This window comes from Dipteris shenzhenensis, chromosome 10, assembly GCF_047967505.1.
Source record: "Dipteris shenzhenensis isolate YYH24624 ecotype China chromosome 10, Dip_SZ_1.0, whole genome shotgun sequence".
In the NCBI taxonomy this organism is placed as follows: Eukaryota; Viridiplantae; Streptophyta; class Polypodiopsida; order Gleicheniales; family Dipteridaceae; genus Dipteris; species Dipteris shenzhenensis.
Window position 1 is genome coordinate 33,563,426 of NC_141605.1, and position 27,059 is coordinate 33,590,484.

At 49.1% G+C, this 27,059-nt stretch overlaps 1 protein-coding gene across 1 annotated transcript in view; it reads right to left on the bottom strand.

The window, feature by feature from the left end:
* Positions 1-27,059, bottom strand: part of LOC147897721 (MIF4G domain-containing protein / MA3 domain-containing protein) — a 177,266-nt gene that overhangs the window by 83,565 nt on the left and 66,642 nt on the right. Inside the window, exons 5-6 of the mRNA XM_087380425.1 lie at positions 23,553-23,652; positions 14,524-14,609 (exon numbers count right to left, since the gene is read on the bottom strand). Of these exons, the coding sequence (XP_087236551.1) occupies positions 14,524-14,609; positions 23,553-23,652 (186 nt within the window). The remainder of the gene's footprint in view (positions 1-14,523; positions 14,610-23,552; positions 23,653-27,059) is intronic.

The window sequence follows — 27,059 nt, forward strand, 5'->3', positions numbered from 1 at the left end:
CGGAGGCCCAGTCGGACCCTCCCTCTCCAGATGCCTACCGCGTTATCCTGACAGAGCAACAATCATCTCGTGTTCAGGAGGTAGCCAGTGACTTTGCTCGTACCTCTGTTTACGGTAGAGTCATTGGACACTCCCCCTCCAGGTCTACCATCAGGGACTGGCTCCAGTCCACTCTCTTGCTAGAGGATGGCCATATCGAGGAGGTGGCCCTTATGGGAAGGGGCATCTTCTGGCTCAAACTCTCCAGTGAGAAAGCTGCGAGCAATCTGATTGCCGGTTCCCCCACATCGGTGGATGGGAAGATCATCATGATAGTCCCGTGGTACCGTGGTTTCAGCGCAGCGGATTTCGACACTCGGTTCCGTATACCTCGCCACCCAGTGACACTCGTTTTTCCAGGGCTTGCTACTGAGCTGCGGCCGATTGTCAGGGACTTGGGCTCCCATTTTGGCTGGGTTATGCACGACACCTTTGCCGACGCGGTGACCACGGCAGGAGCTCCCCGAGTCCGTGTGGCTGTGGCGGATCCTGCGACTCTCCCTGCAGTGATCGAGATCGTTACAGGTGCCGGCAGTATCACCCAGAGCATGATAGTCACCGGACAGCCAGGTCAGTGCCTGCGGTGCCATGGCTTTGGGCACTTGGCGGCTACTTGTCCACGCTTTGCCAGCTCGTCTCGACCCTCCCCGCCCCCGCCCACTCCGCCCCCACCTCCCCCCCCCGGACAGCCACGTCAGGAGGAGCCGAGGCAGTCGGAGCCTGGGCCAGAGGTAGTGGGCGGTTGGACCGAGGTTCGAAGGAAAAGAGGAAAGAATAAGAAGATTTCGGATAAAGGCAAGGAGGCAGAGGTCACCATTCCTGCAGCAGCACTCCACAGGCCTGACAGGCAGATGCCCCAGGGACCTGGGAGAGCCTCTTCTTCGACAGCAGCCCGCCCTCCACAGCCTCAGATCCTCCTCTCTCCCACCCCCCCGCCTTCTCCCCGGTTTCCCCAGTTTCCCCCCCCTTCGCCCGCCCCGCAGTTTCAGCCCCCGCCTCCTTTTCCTCAGTCCCCTCCCCCTCCCCCTCCCTCTCAGCCCCAGTTCCAGATGCATCCCCATCCCCCTCCCCCCCCTGCTCCCCTCGCCCCTCCTACAGAGTTAGCTGCACCGTCGCCTTCCCAGCCGAGTGCAGCCTCCGCTCCACCTCCTCCACCTTCTCCGCCAGTCGCCTCCGTGGAGCCCGAGTCGCCTATCCCGCAGCCTCCTCCCCCTCCTCCCCCGCTTGCAGGACACCCGGTGTCTGTACCACCAGTGGAGCAGGTTTCCCTTCCCGCTAGCCCCTCAGTGGCAGACTCAGCTGGGTCTCAGCTCCAGGAGAGAGAGCTCCCTCGAGACTTTTACAGATCTGGCCCCTGGGACTACCTGGATGTGGCCGACCTTGGGACCTTCCCGGCTTGTCTCGACATTAGTATCTTCATGCTCCGCAAAGGGGCGGATGGGAGGATTGGTGCCTTGGCTCCCAGGGATGGCCCTAGCTTCGCCTTCACGTTCCTCAGCGATGGCACCGAGACCTGGACAGACGACTCGGTGTGGGAGGCTCTCAGAGAGCAGACACACGCCCAGATTTGCTCCTGGATAGGCCCGTCCGGTGGGCAGCTCCTCGAGACTCAGTGGTCCGAGGGCGATGTGCGCTTGCGGTGGCGTTGCGCTGCCAAACGTTTCCGATTGATCGTGATCCTCAGACCCCCCCTGGCATGGCCTCTTCCCCAGGATGTCAGAGCTTGGTCCCAACAGAAACTCCGAACCTTCTACGGGATGACTGCTTCAGAGATCTCGAGCTGGCTCGAGAAAGCATTTGTTCATGGCACTAGAGGCCTCTCGCCTTTGCTGAAGGTGTTGAAGAACGGGCAGGACGACCCCGTCTCCCCCTCCAAACCTTCTCACAAGCGGCAGCGCCTCCACTCCGATCTGTCTGATTCTTCTTCGACTTCTTCTGCGAGCAGACAGCTGTTCGCAGCCCCCCATCCCTCTCCATGAGCCTACACCTCGTATCCTGGAATGTGAACGGGTTTCACTCTTCGAGTACCCGTGGTCCCAGGAAGCTCATTTTGCGTCAGGAACTTCAGCCTGCAGTGATTGGTCGATTGGATGTACTGCTGCTCCAGGAGCACAAGCTTTCTGCGGCTCATGCCCGTAGCTGCGGGAAGGTTCTCCCTGGACGCTCCTACACTTATTGGGAGCCTTCGATCGGCGCACAGGGGAGGAGCGGGGGGGTCTGTACCTCCGTGTGCGAGCAGTTAGCTCAGTCAGTTTTCGGTCACGGCACGTTGATCCCAGGCCGAGCCCTTTGGGTAGGCCTGAATTTGGAGGGATCCAAGATAGGAATCCTCAACATTTATGCTCCCACCGACCTCAGATGCAGAGCCACCTTCTGGAGGACACTTACAGGGATTCTCCCAGACATGGATTCCTGGATTGTTGGAGGAGACTTCAACAACCTGGAGACCTTGGAGGACCAGCAGGGTAGAGATCCGGAGTTCACAGGTATGGCTCAGGCAGAGCAGTCAGCTTGGGACTCTTTCATCTTCGCGACAGGAGGGAGGGACAGTTGGAGAGACCCGTCCTTCCGGCGTTGGCACGGGAGCCTGGACTTCTCTTGGGGCTTCCGCAGGGAAGGAGGCAGACTCCTGGAGCGGCTTGATAGGTTTTATGTCAGCGATTGGGCCAACAGCAGAGGTGGCCAGGCGGGCATTGTTCCAGGGACGACACTATCCGACCATGCGCCTGTGCTCCTCTCATTAGATTCGGCAGCCCAGACTCTCCCCCCCCGATCATGCAGGATTCCCGATTCCATCTTCTCGAGGGCGGACGTCCGTAGCAGCATTTGCAGTCTTTGGGACAGAGACTGGGGGGAGGGCATGGATCTGGTAGACTCGGTCGCGCAGGCTCTGCAGGAGTCCAGCCAGATCTGCCAGCTCGCAGCCCTACAGGTTCGACAGGATTGGTGGGGCAGAGAGAGAGCTCTTCGGAGGGACCTCGCCTCCATTCAGCGACTTCAGCAGTCTTCCCCGGGCTCGGAGGAGCTTCGGATCCAGGCCCTTCGAGCCAGAGCCCTCTTGGAGGAGACCCTCCAGCGTCGCTCCGAGTTCTCCTTTCACGCCTCTCTCTCCTTCTGGGCCCGGAAGGGTGACCGGATGTGCAGGGAGTTCTTCAGGACACACGGCCAGAGAGCTGCAGGTGATCAGCTACGGAGTCTCAGGACAGCGGATGGTCACATTGTTACGGACCCGGGGGAGGTCCTGGGGTTGGCCACTGACTTCTACAGGACCCTCTTCCAGCAGGAGCCACTTGCCCCTCGTGCTAGTCGTGACCGTGAGGAGGTGTGGAGGCACATTCCATCCCTGGTCCAGCCCAGCATGCAGGCGACGTTGTTGGCGCCGTTCACCGCGGATGAGATGTTGGAGGCCTTGATGGCTATTGATGGGCAGAAATGCCCAGGTGAGGATGGGCTATCCCGAGCTTTCTTCACCTCCTTCTGGGACCAGATCCATCAGCCCCTCCTTGCAGCTCTGCAGGGGATTTTCAGCAGCGGTCAGATGCCAGAGAGCCTTTCCTCGGGACTGATTTGCCTCATCCCGAAGGGAGGAGATAGACAGGAGATCCGCCAGTGGCGTCCGATCACTCTCCTTACCACTGCCTACAAAATCCTCGCCAAGATGATCAGTGCCAGAGTTCGACCTCTACTCCCAGACCTCGTCCATGACACTCAGACAGGCTTTGTCCAGGATCGCAGTATCCTGGATAATGTCTTCACCTTTTCAGAGGCGGCGGAGTGGGCTCAGTACAGCGGTTCACACCTTGCCATTTTACTTCTCGACTTCGAGAAGGCCTACGATCGCGTGGATTGGTCCTTTTTGGAGGGGACTCTGGAGCGACTAGGTTTCCCGGCAGGCTGGATTCAGGGTATCTCAGCTTTGTACAGGACAGCGTCTAGCAGAGTCATCATTGGAGGCAGGATGGGTGAGCGTTTCAGCTTGGAGAGATCAGTACGTCAGGGCTGTCCCCTGGCTCCTTATCTGTTTCTCTTCTTCGCCGAGGCCATGACTTACTACCTTCGGGCGAGGTCCACAGGGCTCAGGGGTGTTCGCCTTCCACTCCGGGAGGACACGGAGCTTCTGGACTCAGAGTACGCAGATGATACAGCCCTTTATGTCCAGGACGATGAGAGGATGCTAGAGAGGGTGCGGATGGCCCTGGAGGTTTTCTGCTCGGCCGCTGGTGCGAAAATCAACTGGAACAAATCAGTTGGTTTTCTCACAGACCCGGGGGCGTGTTCTCAGTGGGGGCGATTCCTGGGCTTCAGATGGATTCCACGTGGACAGACAGCTAGATACCTTGGCTTCCAGGTTGGCCTAGACATTACGCCAGCTCAGCAGTTTCTCCCGGTGCTAGATTCCATCCGACGGAAGCTGGCTTTCTGGAGCACTGCTAAGCTGTCCCTTGCAGGTCGTGCTTTAGTAGTTAACCAGGTCCTTCTAGCCACGGCTTGGTATGTGGCTTCCTGTTGGTGCTTCTCGAGATCCAGCGTGGCACAGCTCAGGAGGTTGGTTCGGAACTTTCTTTGGTCTGGGGAGGATGGGCAGAGAGATACCAGAGCCAGGGTTGCTTGGCAGACAGTCATTCTTCCGCAGGCGGAGGGGGGTCTGGGGGTCATTGATCCAGAGCTTCAGAGTCAGGCCTTGTTAGGCAAGCTTATCATCCGCGGTTTGACCCCAGGGGGGCAGACGTGGAAGATGTTACTTCAGCAGGGAGTCGGCTCTTGTGTCCCGCGCCGAGGTGGAGAGTGGCTACCGTCCTTCAGGTGGATCTTCACTTCCGCCCCGCTCACTCAGCCCCGCTCCCCACTCGTTCGTAGCCTCCTCATGGTTTGGAGGCGGCTCCGTCTCAGTCTCATTCAGTCCCAGCCCAGCTGTCAGGAGGAGATCGATCGCCAGCCGCTCGTCTGGAATGGGCAGGTCAGAGACGCCGAGGGCCTTCAGCTGGGGGAGAGATCACATATCAGGTGGGACGGCTGGATGAGGGGGCCAGCCCGGTCCCTTCGAGTTTGGAGGGACACGTACAGACATCTGGAGATGGCCGATCTGGCAGACGCAGCGGGAGGTGCACGCGGAGTCCAGGCGAGACGCACGGAGATCGACGGTGCGATCCCAGCCGCTTGGTTGGCTCCACCTGAGCCTCAGGTCCTCATGCCTGGAGACACCCACTGGCTGGGACAGTTCACCCCCCGTGGCATCCCACTGGTGGTCGCAGGACGTTTGGATGACTCCTCTATCGCCTTCTTCGCGGTTTCAGGGGACGGACGACTCAGGAGAGAGGATGCGCTCATTGACCCCCTACTCCCATGGCAGAGGGTTAGGGTCGTAGGCCTTCTGGGGAAGGTCTGGCATACCGACCCTAGTATCGAGCAGGACCAGTTGCAGCTTTGGCGTCTTTGGCTCTGGGAGGGGCGGGCCTTGTCAGAGCTTGAGTGGGACCCAGGAGAGTGGTGGTGGCCAGAGATTGTGACAGGACAGGGGCAGACTTCCTTCTTCGCTTACAGCACGACTCTGGGCAGGCGAGTTCTCGGGAGGATGCAGAGCCGCCCCCCCACCCAGCGTCCTAGCTGGTACGCACAGGGTATTTCCAGGTTCTTTTTGCAGGCTTTCTGGAAGGCCTTGTGGGAGAGCTGGCGGCCGCGGAAGATCTCATACTTCCTGTGGCTTCTTACCCACAAAGGTCTTCCAGTGGGGAGCTGGTTGAGGCAGATAGGCCAGGACGGTTGCTGTCAGATTTGCCATGCGGATGAGGAGTCACCAAAACACTGCCTGTGGAGCTGCATGCGCGCCCAGGAAGTGTGGAGGTGGACTTTCGGGCTTCTTACTCGTGCAGCACCAGAGCTAGGAGTGATCACTTGGGGCGCGTTCTGTTGGTGCAGCACCGCACCTGGTCTTCATCACTTGTTCGAGGCATGCCAGCAGGACCCCACTTTCCTTATCACACAGGGGACGTGGGGGCCGCTCGAGGGTATCCCACAGCACCTAGCAGAGGCTGATACAGGAGTTCGGGAGAGGCAGCCAGTCTGGGAGATTATCAGCAGCATTACAGGATGGCACATCTGGACCTCGCGCTGCGCGCAGATCCTCGGTGGCACCTCCTTATCGACTGCCCAGATCATGGCGGAGATTTGGAGTGAGATTATTCATACCCTCAGAGGCCAGTGGGACCAGATTCAGGGAGACTCCCGGGCTGGTCAGGAGAAGCGGAGACGCTTCCTCCAGGCTTGGGATTCACAGAGCCTCTTCTTCGAGCAGACTACGCAGGGCCTTCGGTGGCACTACTCACCACCCCGATGGCTGTTCATTCACACTCAGCATATTCCTCCGTGAGAGTATGATTTATTATGCTACCTTTTGGGCTGCGTCCGGTTTGTGAACGCAGCCCGTCAGCTATAAGCTGACCTCTTGTATCTTGTTCTCGAAGTAATATAATTAGAACTGTTTTTTCGGCAAAAAATATTGACATTGTCTGAGGTTATGAATGGTTGAGAACCTTGGGAGCTTTCTCTATGGACCTTAACAGGCTGTATATGAAGTTTATGCATGAAGGTAAGCACATCACCTTGATGGGTCACCTATCTCCTAAGTTGTCCTTAAATCTGTAAGAAGAATGGCTAGAGACCTCAAAAGTGTTTTTGGAGTCTATGCTATTCAGTTGACCAAGTCTCAAGAGGGTAATGGGTTGCTGGTGGAGGATAAAGACATGCAGTCCCTATTACAGCAATACTCTGATGTATTTGCTAATCTTCCCAACCATCTTCCTCCCATGAGAGATGTGGATCATGCAATTGTGTTGGAGCCCAGATCTAAGCCAATCAACAAAGCTCCATACAAACTTTCTAGAGCTGAAAGAGAATAGGTGGCAAGGCAAATAAAGGAACTCCTTGACAAGGAATTTATTACACACAGTCAGTCACCCTTTGCCTCTCCTGTGTTATTGGTTAAGAAGGATGGCTCATTTAGAATGTGTATTAATTACAGGGATTCGAACAAAATGACAATTAAGAATAGGTTTCCTATCCCTAGAATTGATGATCTACTTGATTACAGGGATTTGAACAAAATGACAATTAAGAATAGGTTTCCTATCCCTAGAATTGATGATCTACTGGATGAGCTTAGAGGGGCAAAGTACTTCACAAAGATTGACTTAAGGTCAGGCTATCATGAAATAAGGATGAAGGAGGGAGATGAACATAAAACTGCCTTCACGACAAAACGTGGGCTTTATCAATTCAAAGTGATGGCATTTGGTCTAACCAATGCACCTGCAACTTTTCAAGCCCTAATGAACAAGGTATTGCAGCCTTTTTGTTTTGGTATTCTTTGATGATATATTGATCTACAACAAAACAGGACCATCCGCCGGCAAGTCTTGACACTATGCAGGAGACGGTAGCTCAGGGAGTCAAGACACATGTGCAGGAGACCCCTGAAAGGGGAGATGCAAAGGACCATCCGCAGGCAGGTCTTGACACTGTGCAGGAGACGATAGCTCAGGGAGTCGAGACACATGTGCAGGAGACCCCGGAAAGGGGAGATGCGGAGGACCATCCACAGGCAGGTCTTCACACTGTGCAGGAGACATTAGCTCAGGATTTGATGACTCTAGACACTACTACCCCGGAGGTTCAGATATTGGTTACGGAGACAGTTATTCAGCAGGAGACTGCTCAGGCTGCAGTTACTGTGATGGATGCCTCTCCCCAGCAGTCCATTGAGAGAGTGGTATTTTACAACACAGGTCAGAGTGAGAGCCTGCTGTCCCAGGATCTCATGCGCCTGTACGAGGTTCCTTTGAGACCCCTTTCACAGCCCCGTCGCACAATACCTTCCTTTGTTGCTATGCGGAGCGTCCTTTTAGACACCCCTCCCAGTACAGCCTCGCCCTCGCACCTTTTCACTCTTGGTTTATCCAGATCTTTTGCGAGTGCGGTCACAGATTTTGCTCAGTACCCCGTGAGGATTGGGAGATCCTAGCAGAGGAGATCGAGCGAGAGTATCAATCACCCATGCGTACAGACACCTCGACGCAGATTCTTCCTCTCCCTCTCACCTATTCCAGGAGCAGAGTCACGACAGCTCAACCCTTTTCAGCTCTTCTGACTCCTAGACCTGACCCCAGGATGGTTGACAGAGATCTGCCCGTTGAGTTTTGGCCCTTTTTGGCTTGAGGGGTTATCACAGACTCCCTCACTCGATTGGAACTTCTACCAATGTTTTGCCGACGGTCAAGTACTCTATCCCTAGCCTCAACAATGTGGCAAAAAAGCCATGGTGGTGGTCTAAAATGCCACGACATCCCAAAAGGGGTCAAATGAAAAAATAATGAGCAGTCCCATGTCCTCATGAAGGATAGAAGTCTCCCACGAGCTGCCAAAGAGGTACCTGTACACCGCTCCCACTGACTCCTGAGAGTGAAGATAATCTCCGCCCAAATGGAAGCGAGAGTGTGAGCCTCCGTGCATAAATGGCCCCCAAGGACAAAAGAACATCGCGAACACCATATCCGCCATAGAGTAATGCTGGAAATCACCTCCCAGGCTGACCCTGCAGGTGAAGTAGGCATGGAATCGTGAGCAGGTACAGGTACCAAAAGTAAATCCTGCGGCTCCATGATGCTGACATCTGTGGGACCCCGTCTCTGGCGACGCTGCATGAAGAAACCGTGGTCTCTTGGCTCTGACTCAAAGAGAGCAAAGGCTCCAAATCCTCTCCCCCAAAGGGCAGCACCCCATGTCATCAGAAAGGACTCGGATGTAACATATGAGAACAACCTACCACTCTAGAGTTGGGGCAGCTCCATAAACAATGCTTACTAGATTCCTCTGCAAGCTGACAACGCATACACAAGGAGGGTCTACCCATCTGCTGAAGCCAAGTACCCACAGGTATACCCCTATGTATAGTGAGCCAAAGAAAATGGGAGACTTTCCTGGTCTACTAATGCCCCAAAAGTGAGTCCAGTAGCTCAGCAAGAGCTCTGCAGTAAGTCCCTGTGCGTGCCAATGCTGTGAGGCAAATGGTAGGTGATGAGAGTCTCTCTGCTGAAGCATGTAACCTGCCCTTGTCGAGTACTGGAAAAAGGAAAGAGGACGGCCGCCTGCCACCAGAGCAGGCCACTTCCACTCACCTGGGTCCTAGTCGAGCTCCGCGAGAGGTCGACCCTGAAAAATCCAAAGTCTCCATCTAGGATCCTCTACAATGGTCAACCTAGAAGGATCTGTGGCCCATTCCTTACCCAGGCAACCAATGACCCTGACCCTCTGCCAAAGGAGCTCCTGTCGATCCAGGGGTTGAGTGGGATACAATCTGTGAGAGGAGTCTGACTCAAAATAAGTAAACGGTGCCGGTCCTAAACGAACTCCAATGCATAGCCCAGCCTCACTAAGGCAACCTGACCAAGTAGAGATGGGATGAACATAGGCTGGATCTGTAAGCATATCCCTCCACTCATGAGGAATAGCTCTCATGATCAGTAATCTGGTGGCAGCAATCTGTCCAAGTGGCCCGTGTCTATCTCTGATCTCCTCCTCTAACATCTCCACACCTCCCTTGAACCAATCTCCGACCGTCACAACTCCCTGAGCATGCCATCTGGCCAAGGGAGTCCTAAGTTCTGTACCAGGGGAAGATCCCTGATACCGAACCAGGGGGTTATGATAAAGTGGCTGTCGAGCAATTTCCTCTCTGGAGGAGGGAACTGCTCTGATGAGGTGCTGTCGAAAATGATCCCATATCTGAATAAGCCTTTTCACAAGTGGTGAGGAAGGCTGAGAATGCTGGTCCGTCAGGAAGATCCAATTGACTCTACCTGCCCACTGGCCTGCCGCTCTAGGGGTGCACTGGTGAATCCCATGCAGTAAGAACTGCTTCCACGGCTGATCTCCTAGAGTCAAACCTCTAACAAGAAGTTTGACTAAAAGGGCTCTGCTCTGCATCTCAGGATCAAGAACCCCAAGTCCTCCCTGCGAGGAGGGTAAAGTGATAGTATCCCATGAGACCCTGGCCCTAGTATCCTCAGAACCGTCGCCACCACTCCACAGAAAGTTCCGGAGCAATCTCCTCACCTGATGGATCGAGTCAGCATGAAAGCACCAACATGACGCAACGTACCACATAGTCGCTAGTAGAACCTGGTTGAGTACCAGCACTCTTCCGGCCAAAGAGAGTCTAGCCATACTCCAGTAGGCTAGCTTTCTTCGGATGCTCTCAAGAACTGGGGCAAACTGTTGCGTCGGGGACACCTCAATGCCAACCTAGAAGCCTAGATATCTTGTGGAGGTGCCTCTGGGAATCCATACAAAGCCTCTGTCTCCTCCCCATGCTGGGGTATCCTGCTGAGCTCCAGTCCAGATGCCTTTTGATTAATTGACAAGTCCCCCTGAGGCTAGGCAGAACTTGTCAATTGAATCCGCAGCAGTAGCGAGACTATACGCATCTCCTCTGACTGTCAGTGCCGTGTCGTCAGCAAACTCAGTGTCCAGAAGCTCCTGCTCCTGCTCCTGCCGGATAGGCAGATGGAGGCCCAAAGTGCCATGACTGGTAGCCTGCATAAAGTATCCCATAGCCTCCGCTACGAAAAGGAAAAGGTAAGGTGCAAGCGGGCATCCCTGTCGTACCGATCTGGATAGTTGAAAAGCCGGTCCTCTGCCTCCACAGACCACCATCCTGCTAGAAGAGTGGGAGTAAAGCGAGGAGACCCAGGAAATCCATCTATCACTGAAGCCTAGCCTCCTCATAGTGCCCTCCAAGAAACCCCAGTCCACCCTATCATAAGCCTTCTCAAAATCGAGAAGAAGAACTGCAATCTCCTGCTGACTCTCCTTCACCCAGTGAGTGGCCTCCCAAAAAGTAAAGATGTTATCCAAGATACTCCGATCTTGGACAAATCCTGTCTGAGTAGCTCTGATGATATTTGGCAACATAGGCTTTAGGCGAAGAGCCAAGGTCTTCACTAGGATCTTATAGGCTGTCCCTAAAAGTGTAATGGGTCTCCAATTACGTAGGACTGTCTTGTCTCCCCCTTTCGGGATGAGATAAATCATACCTGTGCATAATGTCTCGCCCAAAGATCCTGTATCGAGAGCCTCTGAAAAGGCAGAGAGTAGATGAGGCCCAATCGTATCCCAAAGAGCTCTAAAAAGAAGTGGCGACAAACCGTCCTCCCCCGGGCATCTGTCTCTGGGCAGCTCATGTAACGCGTTCGTGATCTCCAGGAGTGATAGTGGGCTATCCAAAACATGACTCATCCTGTCTGAGACCATCAGGGGGATATGGCTCCAAATCTCCTCTCTAGCTCTGATTATCTCCTCAGTGACTGGATCGGCGGTGTAAAGAGTGGAATAGAAATCAGAAGTGATCTCAACAAGACGGTGAGGGTCCGTCTGAAGAGCCCCGGCCTCATCCACAAGTCTACGAAGACTTTCCGAAGAGTATCTCTGACCCACTGCCGTGAAGAACTCTCTAGAGCATCTATCCCCCTTCTGAATCCAGAAAGTCTGCTGGGAGTAAAACCTGAACTGGGCCCTCCTGCCCTGAATCTCCTCTAGTCTCTCCTGAGCCTCCGAAAGCTGCCCTCTGATGAAAAGAGAATGAGGAAAACTCTGAATCAATCTTTGAAGTCTGGATAACTCATGTAAAATGGCTCCATCCAAGGGAATAGTACTCTGGTGCGAACTAAGGAGCTAAAAGTCAAACCAACCAGCACTCCTGGGTAAATCAAAGTCTCCCTGAATCTCAAAGAACAGAAACAGAAAGGCCCTGCCACCGAAGCCAGGTCGAAGAGTCCTAGAGCAAGAATGAATCTGTGAGCCGACAATACGATGAACCGATGAAAACTGAGTCATGCACATGAGCTGTCTAGCAATCTCGTTGTCGAGTAACTCAGCTGATCAGCTTTCGCTCCCCCGAGATCGAAAGCTACCTACGGAGAAACGAAGAACGTGCCCCTCTCTGGAGAGAGTAACACATCCCAAGTACTCCTCTACCTCCTCTTCTCTCCCACCTATTTTATGATTCGTTTTGAATGGAATATATCACTTTTCTTTTCTTTTTTTTAAAATTGAGTATATACCTAAGAAGATCCTTGGATTTAGAGATCGTGTGTTGAGGAACAAGTCCTACATAGAATATTTTATCAAATGGAGAGGTCTACCTGATGAGGAGTCTTCTTGGCAGCCATCTACAATTGTGGAGCAGTACCCTCATTTGCTTAGCTCATTTCTATGGCAAAAATTGCATCTTTATGGGCAGATCTGATTTTCTTTTGCTATATGGCATATATGGATATGTTGCAGCCAGCATTCACTATTTTTTTCAGATCAGCATGTCTCTCACTGGATTATATGATCAGATCTGTTACATTGGACAGCATAGCTTGGTCTCTTGGGAATATGATATGACCAGAATTGAGCTATTCAGGTTTACAAGGAGAATTGTATATCCAGGTTACAGCCTTTTCAAATTTGAGGACAAATTTCTATTTGAGGAGGGAGGATTGTAACAGAGGGTGACTTTTACTTAGGCTAAAAGTTAGTGGAAAGGCCTTTATTGGTTTGTAAGTGTTTTTCCTTTCTTTAGGGGATACCATAAGTTGCCACGTGGCATCCTAGGAGGTAATCCCATATGCAATATTGCTTTGTACTCACCTCGGCCATACCTATATAAGGACCCTAGTTGTACTTGGCATTCATTCATGATTTGTACTCCATTACTCAAATAGAATACACAGCAAGAGTTCCATTGCTCAGCTGAATTCTAATTGGAATTGATTCATCCTGTCCTTGTGCAGCCCCTCACAAGTCTCTGTTGTAGGTCCAGCCCATGACCTTCCACTCCTACTTTTTTCCTAACACATAAGGTACTTCACTACTCTAACTTTCCTACCCTATTTCCATTATGTTTTACCAAATTAGTGGTATTTACCTTCAGTTAGAAGTAGTCCTGTTGCAAGATGTTTGGATGATGATGCTGCACTTGCCAATGTACATGCCTTCGCTCTTGATTCTACCATAAAAGATACTCATTTGTGGCATGAGAGGTTTGGACACCTCAATTTTGGAGCCCTGGTGAAGTTATATAAGGAAGATATGGTTGTGGATCTTCCCAAAATGCATATGCCTACCAAACATGTTTGTGAACCATGCTTGCTTGGTAAGATGTACCGTGCTGCATTTCCCAAGGATGGGAGAGTTGGTGCTTCATGCAAGCTTTATCTAGTTCATAGTACTATTTTGTCACTTTTATTGATCATTTCACTAGGTACACTTGGATTTTCGCATTGGCTGAGAATGACAGTGGGCTGCACATTGCTCACCTTAATACAGACAAGGGGGGTGAATACATGTCGAAGGAGTTTGCTATTTTTTTGGCTTCCCGTGGCATCAATCATCGATCACGGTGCCTTATACTCCTCAACAAAATCCAGTTGCTGAGCGGAAGTATAGATCAGTGATGGAAATGGCCAGATGCATGTTGAAAGGCAAACATTTGCCTAATAAGTTGTGGTTGGATGCGATCATGTGCACAAATTACATCTTGAATAGATGACCTAGAAAGGCATTGCAGACTATCACGCCTTATGAGGCTTGGACGGGTCGTAAGCCTCGCATTTCCCACATGAGGACTTTTGGATGCCTAGCTTATGCTCATGTGCCTTCACAGAAACGCACTAAGTCGTATGAAACACATTGAAATTCTTTAATTATGTTAGGGAGCGGCTATATCCACTAGACATCAGCTTGGTCTTCTGCCCTACACAACAGAGTGTGGCAACACTCTTCACCAAAGCATTAGCACGTCTAAAGTTTGAGGCTTTTTGCAAAGCTTTAACCTTACATCCTTTTGATGGTTGATGTTTACCTTGTACACTGTAACACTGTCACTACAAGGGGGTGTTTAAAAATATTTATATTTCCTAATGCAGTGGCCAATGTTATGTAATAAGGGGCAAGGGGTACTTCTTCTGTTTATTAAGGGTTTTCACCCGTAACCTCAGTTACAATCTGAGTTTGTGGATGACTTAGTCACCACACATCTTTTGACCTCAGTTAGGGTCCATCCTAGCATTTTGTCAATATGACTAGCCTAGCTTGGTAGTTCATTTGTGTTGATGCAAGTTCATCCTAGCTGCGTTCTCTAGCTTCCATTTCCAACATCACAGACACACACGCGCGTGCGCACACACACATACATATAATTGTCAATTGCAGTTACTACTTTTGTTAGTGAGGCAACAATCTACTTAGGGGGTACAAAAGAAGACAACATCCATTTTAACTATATAATCCAGCATAGGTAGCAAAACGAAGAAGCCAGATTTGGTCCTCACTTTATAATGATCTTCTACTCAGAGACCTAACAAACCTTACAGCTCGTGAAATTGAAGAGGTAGTTTAAAACATTTATCGATGTTCGCAGTCTTTCTACTTATAGACCTCACGAACCTTGCAACGAGTTTGAAATTGTAGAGGTAGGATAGCAAGAGTGTAAGGTTTCGAACAGCCAAACTATCCCTGCTCCTATATTGTTCCTGTAACTCACAAAAAACAAAGAAAGACATGTAATTAGCCAACATAGGAACAGAGAGACTAAGACTAGATGATGCTTTACCTCTTAACAATAAAGAAGCAATGCATAAAAGACAAATATAGAGTACAATCGAGCTCATTACGTGCGTTGAAGTACATGTAACAAAGGATTCTAAGGATAAAACAATCAAAACTCAAGAAAATCACATAATATGTCATTCTTATTGAAAGATTTCAAGTATAAGATAAAACTTGAAAGTGCCTTTTTTGCAACATAAAAACAACAATGCACTCTACTTACAACATGAAGCCTACCCTCAAGACCACATACTGACATGGGGAGGTATACAATGTACTGATCAACAGTGGGGCAATGAAAAGCTCTTCTTGTGAATAGAGAACACTCAAACCCCATCATTACCAAGCCTACATACATCTACTAGAGACTCGTTGATCAAGTTGACATCGATCGAACACCCAAGGCAGCCCTTAACAAAAACCGAATGATCATCTAAATAAGATTTCCAACCAACAAGCTCAATGCATCTTAGTTGTGCATCTAACTTCAATATCTCATTTTAAGTTGAGGTAACCTTCAATTTTATATTCGCTCAAATGGTACCTCCATCGATTCAACAACTAAAGATAATGAAATTTGAAGCACCACATGAAACTCACCACCTAACCATAGGGTCACTCGAGCTCACCCTTACAATGCATGGTTTGACCCTTCGCACAATAGACACCCATGTCACATCCATGGAAGGCCGGCTTTGGATCAAGCTACAAGATCGACATGCCTATGGGTAAGAGCTACGATTAGGATATTGATCAATGACCGCCCACAACCCAAACATTCATGCCAATGTCCAACCTCGAGCTACAATTACTGTGCTTTACCGTAGAGCTCTATTCATTTTCATTATCCGTAGCCCACGACCTTCTACCCTAGGCTAATAACATCACGACGAATCGGTCACATAGCTCAAGAACAAACAAAAACAATAAGAGGCTTCACCACCCAGCCATGGCAGATATACCAGAGGCTTCCTACTAGATGTCTCTAGATGCAGCCATGCTTCTACTTGCTCTACTGACAAGTGAACCTTGGGCTCCTTATAAGGCTTGAGCCCAGTATGCCTAAAGTAGCGGGGACCCCTAATTCATGAATACCGAGATGCCTAGTTCCAAGCCTCCTTAGCTAGTCTTGTGTGTGACCATAGTACACGGACCGGGGAAATCGTTGTATATATTGTACATGTTATATAGCACCATAGGTGGGTGGGATTAGCACTGCTAAGAAGAAGTCTGTGCTAGTATGGATTAACTCTAGGCATGACAGCTAGGAATTAGCAAGAGAGAGTAGCTGTTAAGAGCTTTTGATTTTGCTTTTGTAATTAATCACGATTTTCTTAATATGATTTTCCAGAAAGACCCTGTTACAGGAAGTGATGATAAAACGTTCACTATCCCTCTCAAATAATTGGCACATCCACAGACCTCTAATTGTGGATCTTAGAAACTGACAGCAGAGTACATGCGTTGGAGAGATCAAAACAAAGGAGACTACAGGAAGCACTAGGAGATGAGCAGTGTCACAGGCATCCACAAGCCCGTGGCCATGCTAGCTAGTGCCAGCGCAAGCAGCCAGGTCAACGGCCATGCAGGCAGCCCTACGCGATTAGCAATCAACACACAATCAACGCCACGCCATCGCAGGTCAAAAAAACACTGAGGTGACTTTTTGGTCAAAAGTCAACGCGTCGACCAACCAAGGTCAACGACGTCAACCAACCGACCAAGGTCAACAATTGGCGTTGACCAAGTCAGCCAGGCTGACCCAACAGCCTAGTAAAAGGGCTGCCTTTGGCCCTCATTCTTCATCCACTCCTTAGGCCTTGAAGCCTTCAGAGCAGCAAAGTCCACGCCTTGCCCGTAGCAGACCAGCAGGGTAGCCTCAGCCTGTTTAGGGATCTAGTGAGGATTCACCTCCTCTAGGTAGTCTAGTCTTCCAGTTTTGTAGTGAGGGTTTCAGCCCCTTCATACAGTTGTATTCAGACCTTTGGGCATTCATTATTCAGTTGTATCTATTTGCTCTTCGGAGGTCCACTACATTCTCTCCCTCTGATTCTCTCACTCACATCCACAATATCACTTTGTGTATTGAGTGCATCATCTTGCAGTTGTAGTTAGTATTGAGTAGGAGAGAGAGTGAGGATAGTCTCTCTCCCGCTACAAACCGATACTACTAAAGTCTTCGTGACAAAGGTAGTTGCTACACGGCGACTGCAAGTTTGCATGGGCAGCTAACAATCAAGGTTGGTTAGCTACATGCGGCCCAATGCATTACAATGAGACATCTTTTGCTGAATTGGAAGGTGCTAGGGGGTGATACCATATTTGAGATAAGCCAAGAATGAATAAAGAAAAAGCACGATAGGCGCTCAAGGCATGGAGATAGGAAAAAGCAAGCAAATATGGGGAAAAGCAAGTTGCCACTTCCAGAAAAAGTAGTAGTTACTGTTTTTATCATAACCTCTGATCCCAGACGCAGATTGAGGAGCTCTTTTTTAGGTTGGATAGCTGGAATTGTGATCTACAACTTTCTAGAAGAAATTGAGATCTGAATCCATAATTTTGAGGCTGAAAATCCCTTTTTTTTTTCCCCCAAAAAAGAGACTTCTATTAAGTAAGAAAGAAACCCGCTAGAGCAAGCTCTGTGCGGAAATACACCATGCTAAGCATGTAATAAAAAACACCTCATAGGAATGAGGTAGAAAGAAACCAAGGCTGAGGCTGAAAATGCCATCTCAACCCTATAGAAGTCTCAGCAAAGAAGGGAGAGTCTCTCCAATCTCTGAGAAAAGTAACTCTCCTGGAGGAGGCTGCTCGAGATGATCCCTGCATGGTCGCCCAAATGGCCATCAGAGTGTGTATCGTATCTGTCCAAGTAGTACTGGCCAAGATCTGAGAAGGGTGAACCTGAGAACCCTCCAAAGCCTCCGTGCATCTGGCTCTCCAAATGTGCCATGCTGCAATGCTAGCTAGGATCTCCCATGGAGAGTCGACCGAGGAGTGAGCAGCCCTGAAAAGAGTGGCCGGAACATCCTCTAGAGAGCACGACTCCACAAGGTGTCGTCGGATGTGAAGAGCCCAAGAGGAATCAAGTCTCTCAAAAAATACCTGGGGCCCTGAAAGAGTAAGCCAAGCCACTGATCCCCAGGTCATATAGAAAGGTAAGCGAACAAAAGTGCTGAAAAGTCTTGCAATCCCCTTCCATATGATTCTCGCCTGTCTGCAATCCCAAAGGCAGTGCTGTATTGTCTCCAAAGCAAAAAGGCAGCGAGGGCAAGAAGGGTTAGCTCCGAACCTGGATCTCCAATGGTTTACTGCTATCCCACCATGAATAGAAAGCCAAAAGAAGAGAGTGATTTTTCTATTCCCGTGGGATTTCCAGAGTCTCTGCCAAAAAAATTTCTGCAAGTGAGCAGGAATCTGAAAGTTCTCCCAATGATGAGCTCTGGTGGGCCTCCAACCCCTACAGCTGAGCTGGAATTTCCTAGCATTACTGACCATGTAACGAAAGAAGGGGATGCCCTTCTCTCGGTGCCCTTCATCTATCCATTCGCATTCCCCAGGGCCCCACTGTAACTGAAAATCCATTTGCGCAACGCGATCCAGCTTTTTTTTTTTTCCGCAAAAAGTAGTGCTAGTTATATTACTTGAAAGTGAGAGTACAGGAAGGCCTAAAGGCCAGCGGGCTGCAATCACAAAACGGATTCAGCCCGAGGAGTCAAAATGCTAAATACAAGCCTCTCAGGGCATAATCATCGGAGAGTGGACAAACAGCCACGGTGGAGGGGCGTAATGCCACTGAAGACTCTGAGTAGAGTGCTGGAAGAACAACTCCCGGTGGTCCCAGTCACGAAGGAAGCGTCGTCTCTTTTCCTTCCCTGCTCGGGACTCTCCCTGAATCGGATCCCACTGACCCTTGAGCGTGTGAACGATCGTGCTCCAAATGTCTGCTAGGGTCTGGGTAGCAGAAGAAGTCTGAGCTCCTACAGTCTGCGTGCATCTGGATGTCCAGATATGCCAGCCTGCAATGCTCCCTATGATCTCCCAAACTGGGGTGCCGAGGCATCGCTCCTGCATCTGTCTCTATCAGATGCCAAGGGAAGCTGTCCATGTATGCCCAGGTGGCCTGCGTGATGAAAAAGACGGGATCTTGTCTAGAGAACTCATAAGCCAAGTGATGTCCCATCTCAGTGCTGCACCAGCAAACGGCTCCGCAAGTGATCGGTCCTAGCTCGAGTGTAGCCCTCGCTAAGATCCCCATGACTCCCTTCCAAACCGTCTGCGCATGCGAGCATCTCCAAAGGCAGTGCTTCAGGGACGACTCCTCCTGAAAACACATCTGGCAATTCCCCTCCTGCCCCATCTGCCTCAGCCAGCTGCCAACTGGTAGCCCCTTTTGTGCCACCATCCACAGGAAGTAGGAGATCTTCCTCGGCCGCCAGCTAGCCCACAGAGTCTTCCAGAAAGTGCGAAGAAAGACCAAAGATATCCCCTAGGCATACCAACTATGTGCCTGTGTGGGTAGCCCGCGCTGGAGAGCCCCAAGAGCACGCCTACCCGTGCGCGCACTGTAAGAAAAAAAGGGGGTAGGGTTCTTTGAGGTCTCCGAAGGTGGCCAGCGCCACTCCCCTGGGTCCCACTCCACCTCTGTCAAGGAACGGCCCTCCCATATCCAGAGTCTCCAATCCTAGTCCTGCATAATCAGGGGGTCTATATGCCACGTCTTCCCTTGCAGCCCTACAATGCGAAGGCGCTGCCACGGAAGCTGGGGGTCGATCACGGCCTCTCTGCTCTATAGGCGGCTATCATCAGTGACGGAGAAGAAGTGTATCGAGGAGTCCGAGAAAAGGCCTGCAACCACCAAAGGAATGCCTCGTGGAGTGAGCTGTCCTAGCCACCTCTCATCTCCCGGGAATAGCTGTCTGCTGGTGACTATGGGAATCCTCCAACCTGCAGGAATGGCAGCATCAATCTCCGCTCGCCGAGCCTGGATCCCACGTGCCGTACCTACTGCTGCTGCCAGCTCAACTGGCTGTAGACGTCCCTCCAAACCCGGAGCGAGCGCGCGGGCCCACGCGCCCAGAGCGCCCAAGGGATATGGGATCTCTCTCCAAGCTGGCGACCTATAACATCTGTCACCTGGCTGCTCCAGGTGTGAGTGCCACGTGTCACTATGGGACTTATCCCATATGCACTTGGTGCAAGTGTGTGAGTGTGTAGCATATTTAAGGCTTGTACCCCACTTGTCATGTCATACTTATTAAATGAATGAAAGCCTTCATTATATCTTCATTTGAGTATCATTCTTCACTCCCTAGGCTCTCTCTCTCTCTCCCCCTCACACCATGTTTCTAACATGGTATCAGAGCAAGTTCACCTTGCCATGGCTTCCCTACCAAGTCATCATCTCCCTAACCCTAATTCGTTTCTAGCTGCCTCCTTTCAGCTGCTCAAACCCGATTAGGGTTTTTGCATAGCCACCTAAATTATGTCTCACCTTGCCTCTGTTTTTGCCTATGCACTATCTCCATAGCCAGCCGCTCTCATTTCGCCTCTCTTTGCAGCCTGTTGCGCTACTTTCTGCCGGCTTAGTCTCTCCATAGCCTGCCTTTCATAGCCGCCTCTGTTTGAGTCGCTTGGAGCAGCATCTACGCCTCTTGGAGCTGAAGTCGGTGCAGTCTCTCCTTCCTTGTCTGCTGGTCGGTGTTCCTTGCTTGCTAGTCCGTACCTAACAGCCACAAGCGCCTGCACGTGTGGAGTATCTCCGCTGGCTGGCACGTTTCTTGCATACGAGCTGATTCGGGGCTGTTCCATCCCCGTTTTTAGGGTTTTCAGGCTGTTGCAGCAGAACTCGACCATCAGTGAGCATTCATTGCAGACTTTTGAGCCAATTCGAGGCCTTTTCGACCTGTTTTGGAGCTATTATTGCATTTTCGCGTTGTTTTCAAGTTGCTGTTGCAGAACCTCCTACAGCAGAGACATTTCCGAGATGTTTCTGGTCTTTTGGCACATCAAAGTCCATCGATTTTCAGCATGAGAACTTGTTGCAGCACCTCGGTGCACTTTGAATAGCCGACTAAGCTTTTTGGAGATGTTTTGAAGCCTCCAGCACACCTACAATAGACCATTTTCATTGTGGAGGCCTGCTACTTCATTTCAGAATGCCTAGAGAACTGCTTCATATATTTCAAGGCATATCTTCCCATTTGGTGCCCTTACAGCTACCTCCTTGAGGATTTCAGACCTGCTCCAGCATCTTGAGCACTCATCTTGCCCACAAGTGCTCTTTCATTGGCTCATTTCTGCACATCAGGGTATCTACTTGCTGTTATTTGACTGGGGTTTACTCAGTTCTACATTTCCAAGAGTATTCTTGCTGCTTTTCCATTAGTGTTTGCATTTTGGAACCCTCGAGGGCATCCATCAGCTAATGGATACATTTATTCAAGCATTTCTCAAGCTGCTGATTTATTTAAGAGCCCTAGACAAGCTCCTTTATTGACTGGTTATCTATTTCAGGTTGGTGCCTTTGCTACCTCAATTTGACACTATCAAGTCTCGTGGTGAAGACTCATCAGCTCTACCTTCAGCTAGGGATAAGCAGCATGAAAAAGCACTGATGCTTATTGGTGTGAGGTTGGTTAGTACTAGACCTGAGCAGGAAGCTTCATCTGCTATGTTGCATGATCTATTCCTCTCTGAGGAGGTAGATGATGCTTAGTTCTATGTGTGTTTATGCTGTGTCTATAAAGGTTCTCGGCCTTGAGTTGTCCCTCTAAACGGAATGTATTTGGAGTCAATAAGAGGTACTCTGCCCTAGGTTGTCCCCCAAAAATGAATGTATTGTCTTTTACTTTGGTTTGATGGTATTGACCACTCAGTTGAGAGTAACGGGGGTTGCGAGTGATAGTTTGCCCTTGCTGGTCGTCGCAAGCTAACTGAGAAATCACTATCACACGGGAGGTGTTGGATAGTTGGACTTGCTCTTTACAGTATTGCGGTGGAGGGGGGGATCGGCCTACTCCTTGCGTGTTGGGTCTCACACTCTTTGCTCTGAAGGGGTGTGTTGGAGATATCATAGCCAAAGAGTGTTGATGTGATGTGTTGGTGTGTAGTACTAGGAGATCTAGTATTAGTTCATGTGTGTGAGTCATGTGTGAGTGCCATGTGTCACTATGGGACTTATCCCATATGCACTTGGTGCAAGTGTGTGAGTGTGTAGCCTAAGGCTTGTACTTCAACTTGTCATGTCATACTTGATGAATGAATGAAAGCCTTCATTATGTCTTCATTTGAGTATCACTTCTTCACTCCCTAGGCTCTCTCTCTCTCTCCGTCACACCATGTTTCTAACAATACGGAGATATACAAACATCAAGCGTTCCCAGGTCGACTGAAGCTGAAGGCCTTTGAGTAGCTTCACCACCAAAAGTGACGCTCTGTTGCTAAGAATGAGCAAGCGAAACAAATCTGAGCATAGAAGTGAGTGTTGTTGATGGAGTTGGTCGTGGGACACCGAGTCAAGACTAGCATTCAGCAAATGGAAAGCTTATGCACAATGCAATAGTAGCTGCCAAGCTGTTGCTATAGTACAGTAACTATCATCGGACTAGTAGATTGACTACAAGGCTGCAAATGGTGGCACTAAACGCATGCAATCGAGATGTACAAAGCTGGAGCGCCCTTCAAAAGGTGACGCACTGGTTGGGCTAGTATGTGGTTGCAGACATGCAAGAATTGAGTCAGGGGCAGGCTAGAGCAAGAACCTACTCTGATACCACTATTGAGTGTTGTGTACATGGAAGGAGAAAGCTCAAGTGTATTGCAAGAATAGATAAGAATGAAAGTGCAAGTGTGGTCTATATAGTAGGCCTAACTTAGGGCTAAATGTCTTACGTGTACTAACCCTGGATAGGACTAGTACTAACTGTACCAACCGTCCTAATCTAGCCTACAAGGCTCAAACCAGGAAATGCGGCAACAGTAGAGCCCAGTCAACAAGTACATGGACTTTTCTCCGGTGACCCTAACCAGGGCCAACAGGGGACTTGACGTAGCAGAAGCCAAAATGCACGACTCAATAGACTCGACCTCAAGTGGACACAGGACCTATCTCCTTCCCACTCTTTGACGTGGGGAGACAAACCACGGGAGTGACAGTGTCACTTGTCAAATGATGAGCTTCTCTAGGAACCTACAAAGGAGCAGGCAGGGATCCAAAATGTCCAGGCAACAGCGATCCATCACCGAGTTACTTCCTCAACAACACTAGCCCTCACCAAATCCAGAGCACTGTCAGATGAGATCTTGTCTACAGTCAGCCGAACGGTGAAGTTAGTCCCACACCCCACACACACACCCAATCATCTGGATGGATAGTTGATTGCCAGTGGCATCCCATAGTTGCCCTTTACTTGTTGGTTTCTCAATCTCGCACCAACATTGTGATGTAGTTACTTATTGTCTCGTTTCAGACACCAACCTTGGGGTATGGGTGCCTGTCTTTAGTGGCCCCACCCTTTAGCTTTCATAGAATCTAGTTTTTATGAGTCTCATAGACCCTTCAGTCTTTCGTAGACGTTAATAAGCTTTCTTTCTTTCTTTCTTTCTCATAGACTCACACAAAATAGAATAACATGACATGGCATGTTGGCAAGTATATGACACCAATGACAAGAAATTTAGTTGAAGATGTGTATCGTAAGAAGACACAAATTACATCTCTCGTGAAGGCAACCACTCAACAAGATACAATTTCAATCCGCATGATTTGCTCTAACTACTTTGTACAAGTTAAAGAAAAACGTACACAAAACAAAACAAAGCAAAAAAATGCTGATATTGTAGCAATAAGGCCATGGCATGTGCACCTCAAAGTTGTAAGCAAGAGAATCCATGAACTTTGCTCCAAAGTCCATTCCAACTGAAGAAGCTATACCTGCAACAAAAGCAGCAAATACCGCTGCATATCTTTGCGAAGAAGATGAGAGTTAGTGCAAGTACATAGACAACGACCAACAAAACATTTTGTCTCATCCTATATCAATAATACCTTCACACTCTGGAACAGACTATGCTAAGGAGAACCAAATACACACACACACTCTTTTTTTTTTGTAGAGAAACTTTGCATTAAGAAGAATGTACATTCATAGCTGTCCTAGAGTGAGACAGCTACTACTTAAAACTAAAAGCAGTAATAAAAACTTCAAATTGGGCCTAAGAAAGGTCTCCAAGGGAACGAGCATCCTGTAGAGACCAAAGCAAGGAGGCTCGAAAGTAGGAAAAAACATTCACTGAAGAGTGCTCATATAGTCGAATGGTACGAGCACGATACAACGACCAGAGAGCCCAATAGCGACACCACTAGAAGAATTGATCATACTCCGGGATGGGAGAATGTATGCCAAAAAACCAAAACTAGTCCCAAAGGAAGTGGAGGAAAACGAGCTCGAAGCCATGTCATCAATCTGAAAAAGAAATCCCACGCCAAAGGACAGGTTCAAAACAAATGTAAGACCGTCTCTCGTAGATGGGAACAAGTGGGGCAAGCTAAAGAAGCAATGCACCTAGCAACCAAAAAAGATCCCACTGGTAGAGCCCCAACCAAACAACGTCATAGGAAGACTCTTTGCTTAAGGGGTAGCTTACTGCTCCCGATGCGCCAAAGAGAAGTTCTCCACCAAGAAAGAGACTTATTCAAATGCCAAAGGTGATTTCCATGGTCCTAAATCCAAGGCCGTGGAAGCAATAAGTGATATGCCTTCTTGGCAAAGATCCGCAAACCAAAAAAGGAAGAGTAACCTAGAGTCTCACAATCAAACCACCGATCTAGTAAGGGGAGAGTAGAAAATAGGCGAGGGACACGCTGAAGAGGTTGCAACAAGGTAGTAATGATACGCCAAATAGATATGTGATGCAGCCCTAACCCTGATCATCCACAACATCTGCCACTGTAGAAACCCCCAACCGATGCAAGAAATACGCCCCCATGCGGGCCAATAAATGAGTGTGAAGATCAAGAATGTTCAAACCCCCATGAAGCCTGGGCGAACAAACATGATTGCTTTTGAGAAGGCGACGAGCCTTATCATGCTTAGTGCGCCAAAAGCATTCCATAACCTTAGTGATAAACTTTTGAATATCCCGAGATAACCAGGGAATAAGGGGCAAATAAAACTACAAATAAGCCATGAGCTAAGACTGAACAATTCGAAGGAGCGAACATGCAATGGTCAAGTACATAACATCCAATAATCTCTAAGGAGTTAAGGAACCCATGATGTATTATGTTCCTAGACAACAAAGGTATGCCTTTGGAACACCTCGGAAGGAAGAAGCAAAAAACTTTATATGCAAGAAGCAAGAAATGTCGCAAGGTAAGCAATGAGCCAACATTTCACCTCTTGTGAGTTATGACTGTTTGCCAAAGTGCTAACACATAAACAAGAGAGCACATGATGTGCTCGACACCACTGCTTTCATTGTTTCAATGTTTGTATCTTTTATGGAGCGTTGGAGTATATCAAATGCTAATGAGTTGATTTATTTATTTTTTGGGGGGGGGGGGGGGAGCAAAATTAGAATAAAAAGGAGTGAATAGAGGCATGGGCATGGGATGAGTGTCCAAAATCTATTGGAAGGATACCTTTTTCCAAAAGTCTCAGTAGAGTGCTGCCTTGCAAGCAAGTGCTAACAAAAAGATGCCACCCCACATGACATCTCATGGCAGAGTTTGCAATGAGGCCTTTCCACATTAGATGCATCACTCCACATTATAATATACCTAGACAATGTCAGAAAGTATGGTTGGACGAATGCTGGTAGGAGCAGACTACCATGGCTAGCATTATCTTCCTCTATAGAACTCACTTCTACAAGGATTGCATGAGAGCATGGGTTTGATGCATTTTGATTGGGCACTATGTCAGTGTACCACATAGGATGGGGCTGAATCCCTGGCTTTTATGAGAAGCTAGCAGGAAGCCTCTTCCTCCTCACCTAGGGTATATAATATGTGAGGTTCATCGCATGTTTGCAAATAGTTGTTGCATCTCTAATTGTATGCTTTCATTCTAGCTAGTGTTGGCATTTCCATTGCAACAATTCATGTGTGTGCATCTACTCCTACCTGTGTGTGGAGAGCATTGCAGTCTAGCAGGCCTCTCATGTTTTTCTTTCATGGTATCAGAGTGTAGCTTGTGAAGACTTGAGAACACCCTTAGAGGCAAGCTTCTTCAAAGAGTCATGCACACAGCCTGAGTATTGGATCCCTTGAGGATCCACAATAAACCTCAGGAAAGGAGAACTCTACCTTATCATAGAGAAGACCCAAACAGACAAATGCAAACCTAAGATTTCCTACAAGTTCTGAATGCCTCTACAAGTCATTCATAGTTGATCACTCCAATGAAAGGGCTTTTGATGCTTTGGCCGCCTGCTAGATGCAATTCTCCTTTGCTTTGCACTACATTTCGCTTCAACAGTTGACGACAATGTTTGTTCGCAAGTCAAGGGGGGTTTGATAGGTTTTAGCCAATGGTATGTCCTTGTAGGCTAGAGTGTGTGCTAGTGCGCACAGTGTACACTATTAGTTCATTAGCATAAAGTCAACCTTATAAATTAAAATTTTGCCACCATGGGTTGACCAGGCTTGAGCTTTAGGGTTAGCCCTCAAAGTGATGTACTATGTACTCTTCCATTGCTCCAATAACTCCTACAGCTCAGTTTCTGCTGCTCTACTGCTTTCCAACAACCCAACAGAGGCTGTGTTAGCAAAAGTGATGAGCTATGGAGTTAATTCACAAAATTACCCTTGGGGTAATTTTGAATTAGGATTAAATAAAGGTCAAAAAGAGTGGTTGGTAGACCTCAGGTAATCCACGATGTAAACCTACACTTATCTGGAATTTAGTAAAGCTAATGCAATGTGTAGATGAATGTCCTTGCAGTCCCCAACCGAGGAAACAAGACACCTAAATGTGCAAGATTTTGCCAAAGTACCTAAAATGTCCTTGCATACTTTCTCTCTCCAGTGCACTTGGAAGAAAAGATAGATAGAGAACACTTTTAGAACTGGAGAGAGAAAGAATACGCAGATGTACACACAATAAAGATCTCATATAGATGTAGAAATCCGTACAAAACAAGCTGCCAAAATGTACTTAAGCCTGTAGGAAGATCTGCCAAGGTACCCAACGCATCGTATGTTGCACCCTATGTCTCAGATCTCCAAACTGCCACATGCCTCTTTGATAGGATTCAGTAATTGCTTTTGCTTGAGCTCTGCTTGTTGCTTCCTCCAGGCAGTCTTCTGCTCCCCGTGTCCCAAGGCATGCACCCAAATCTGTCCCTGTCATCCTGCTTCAACGTGTATC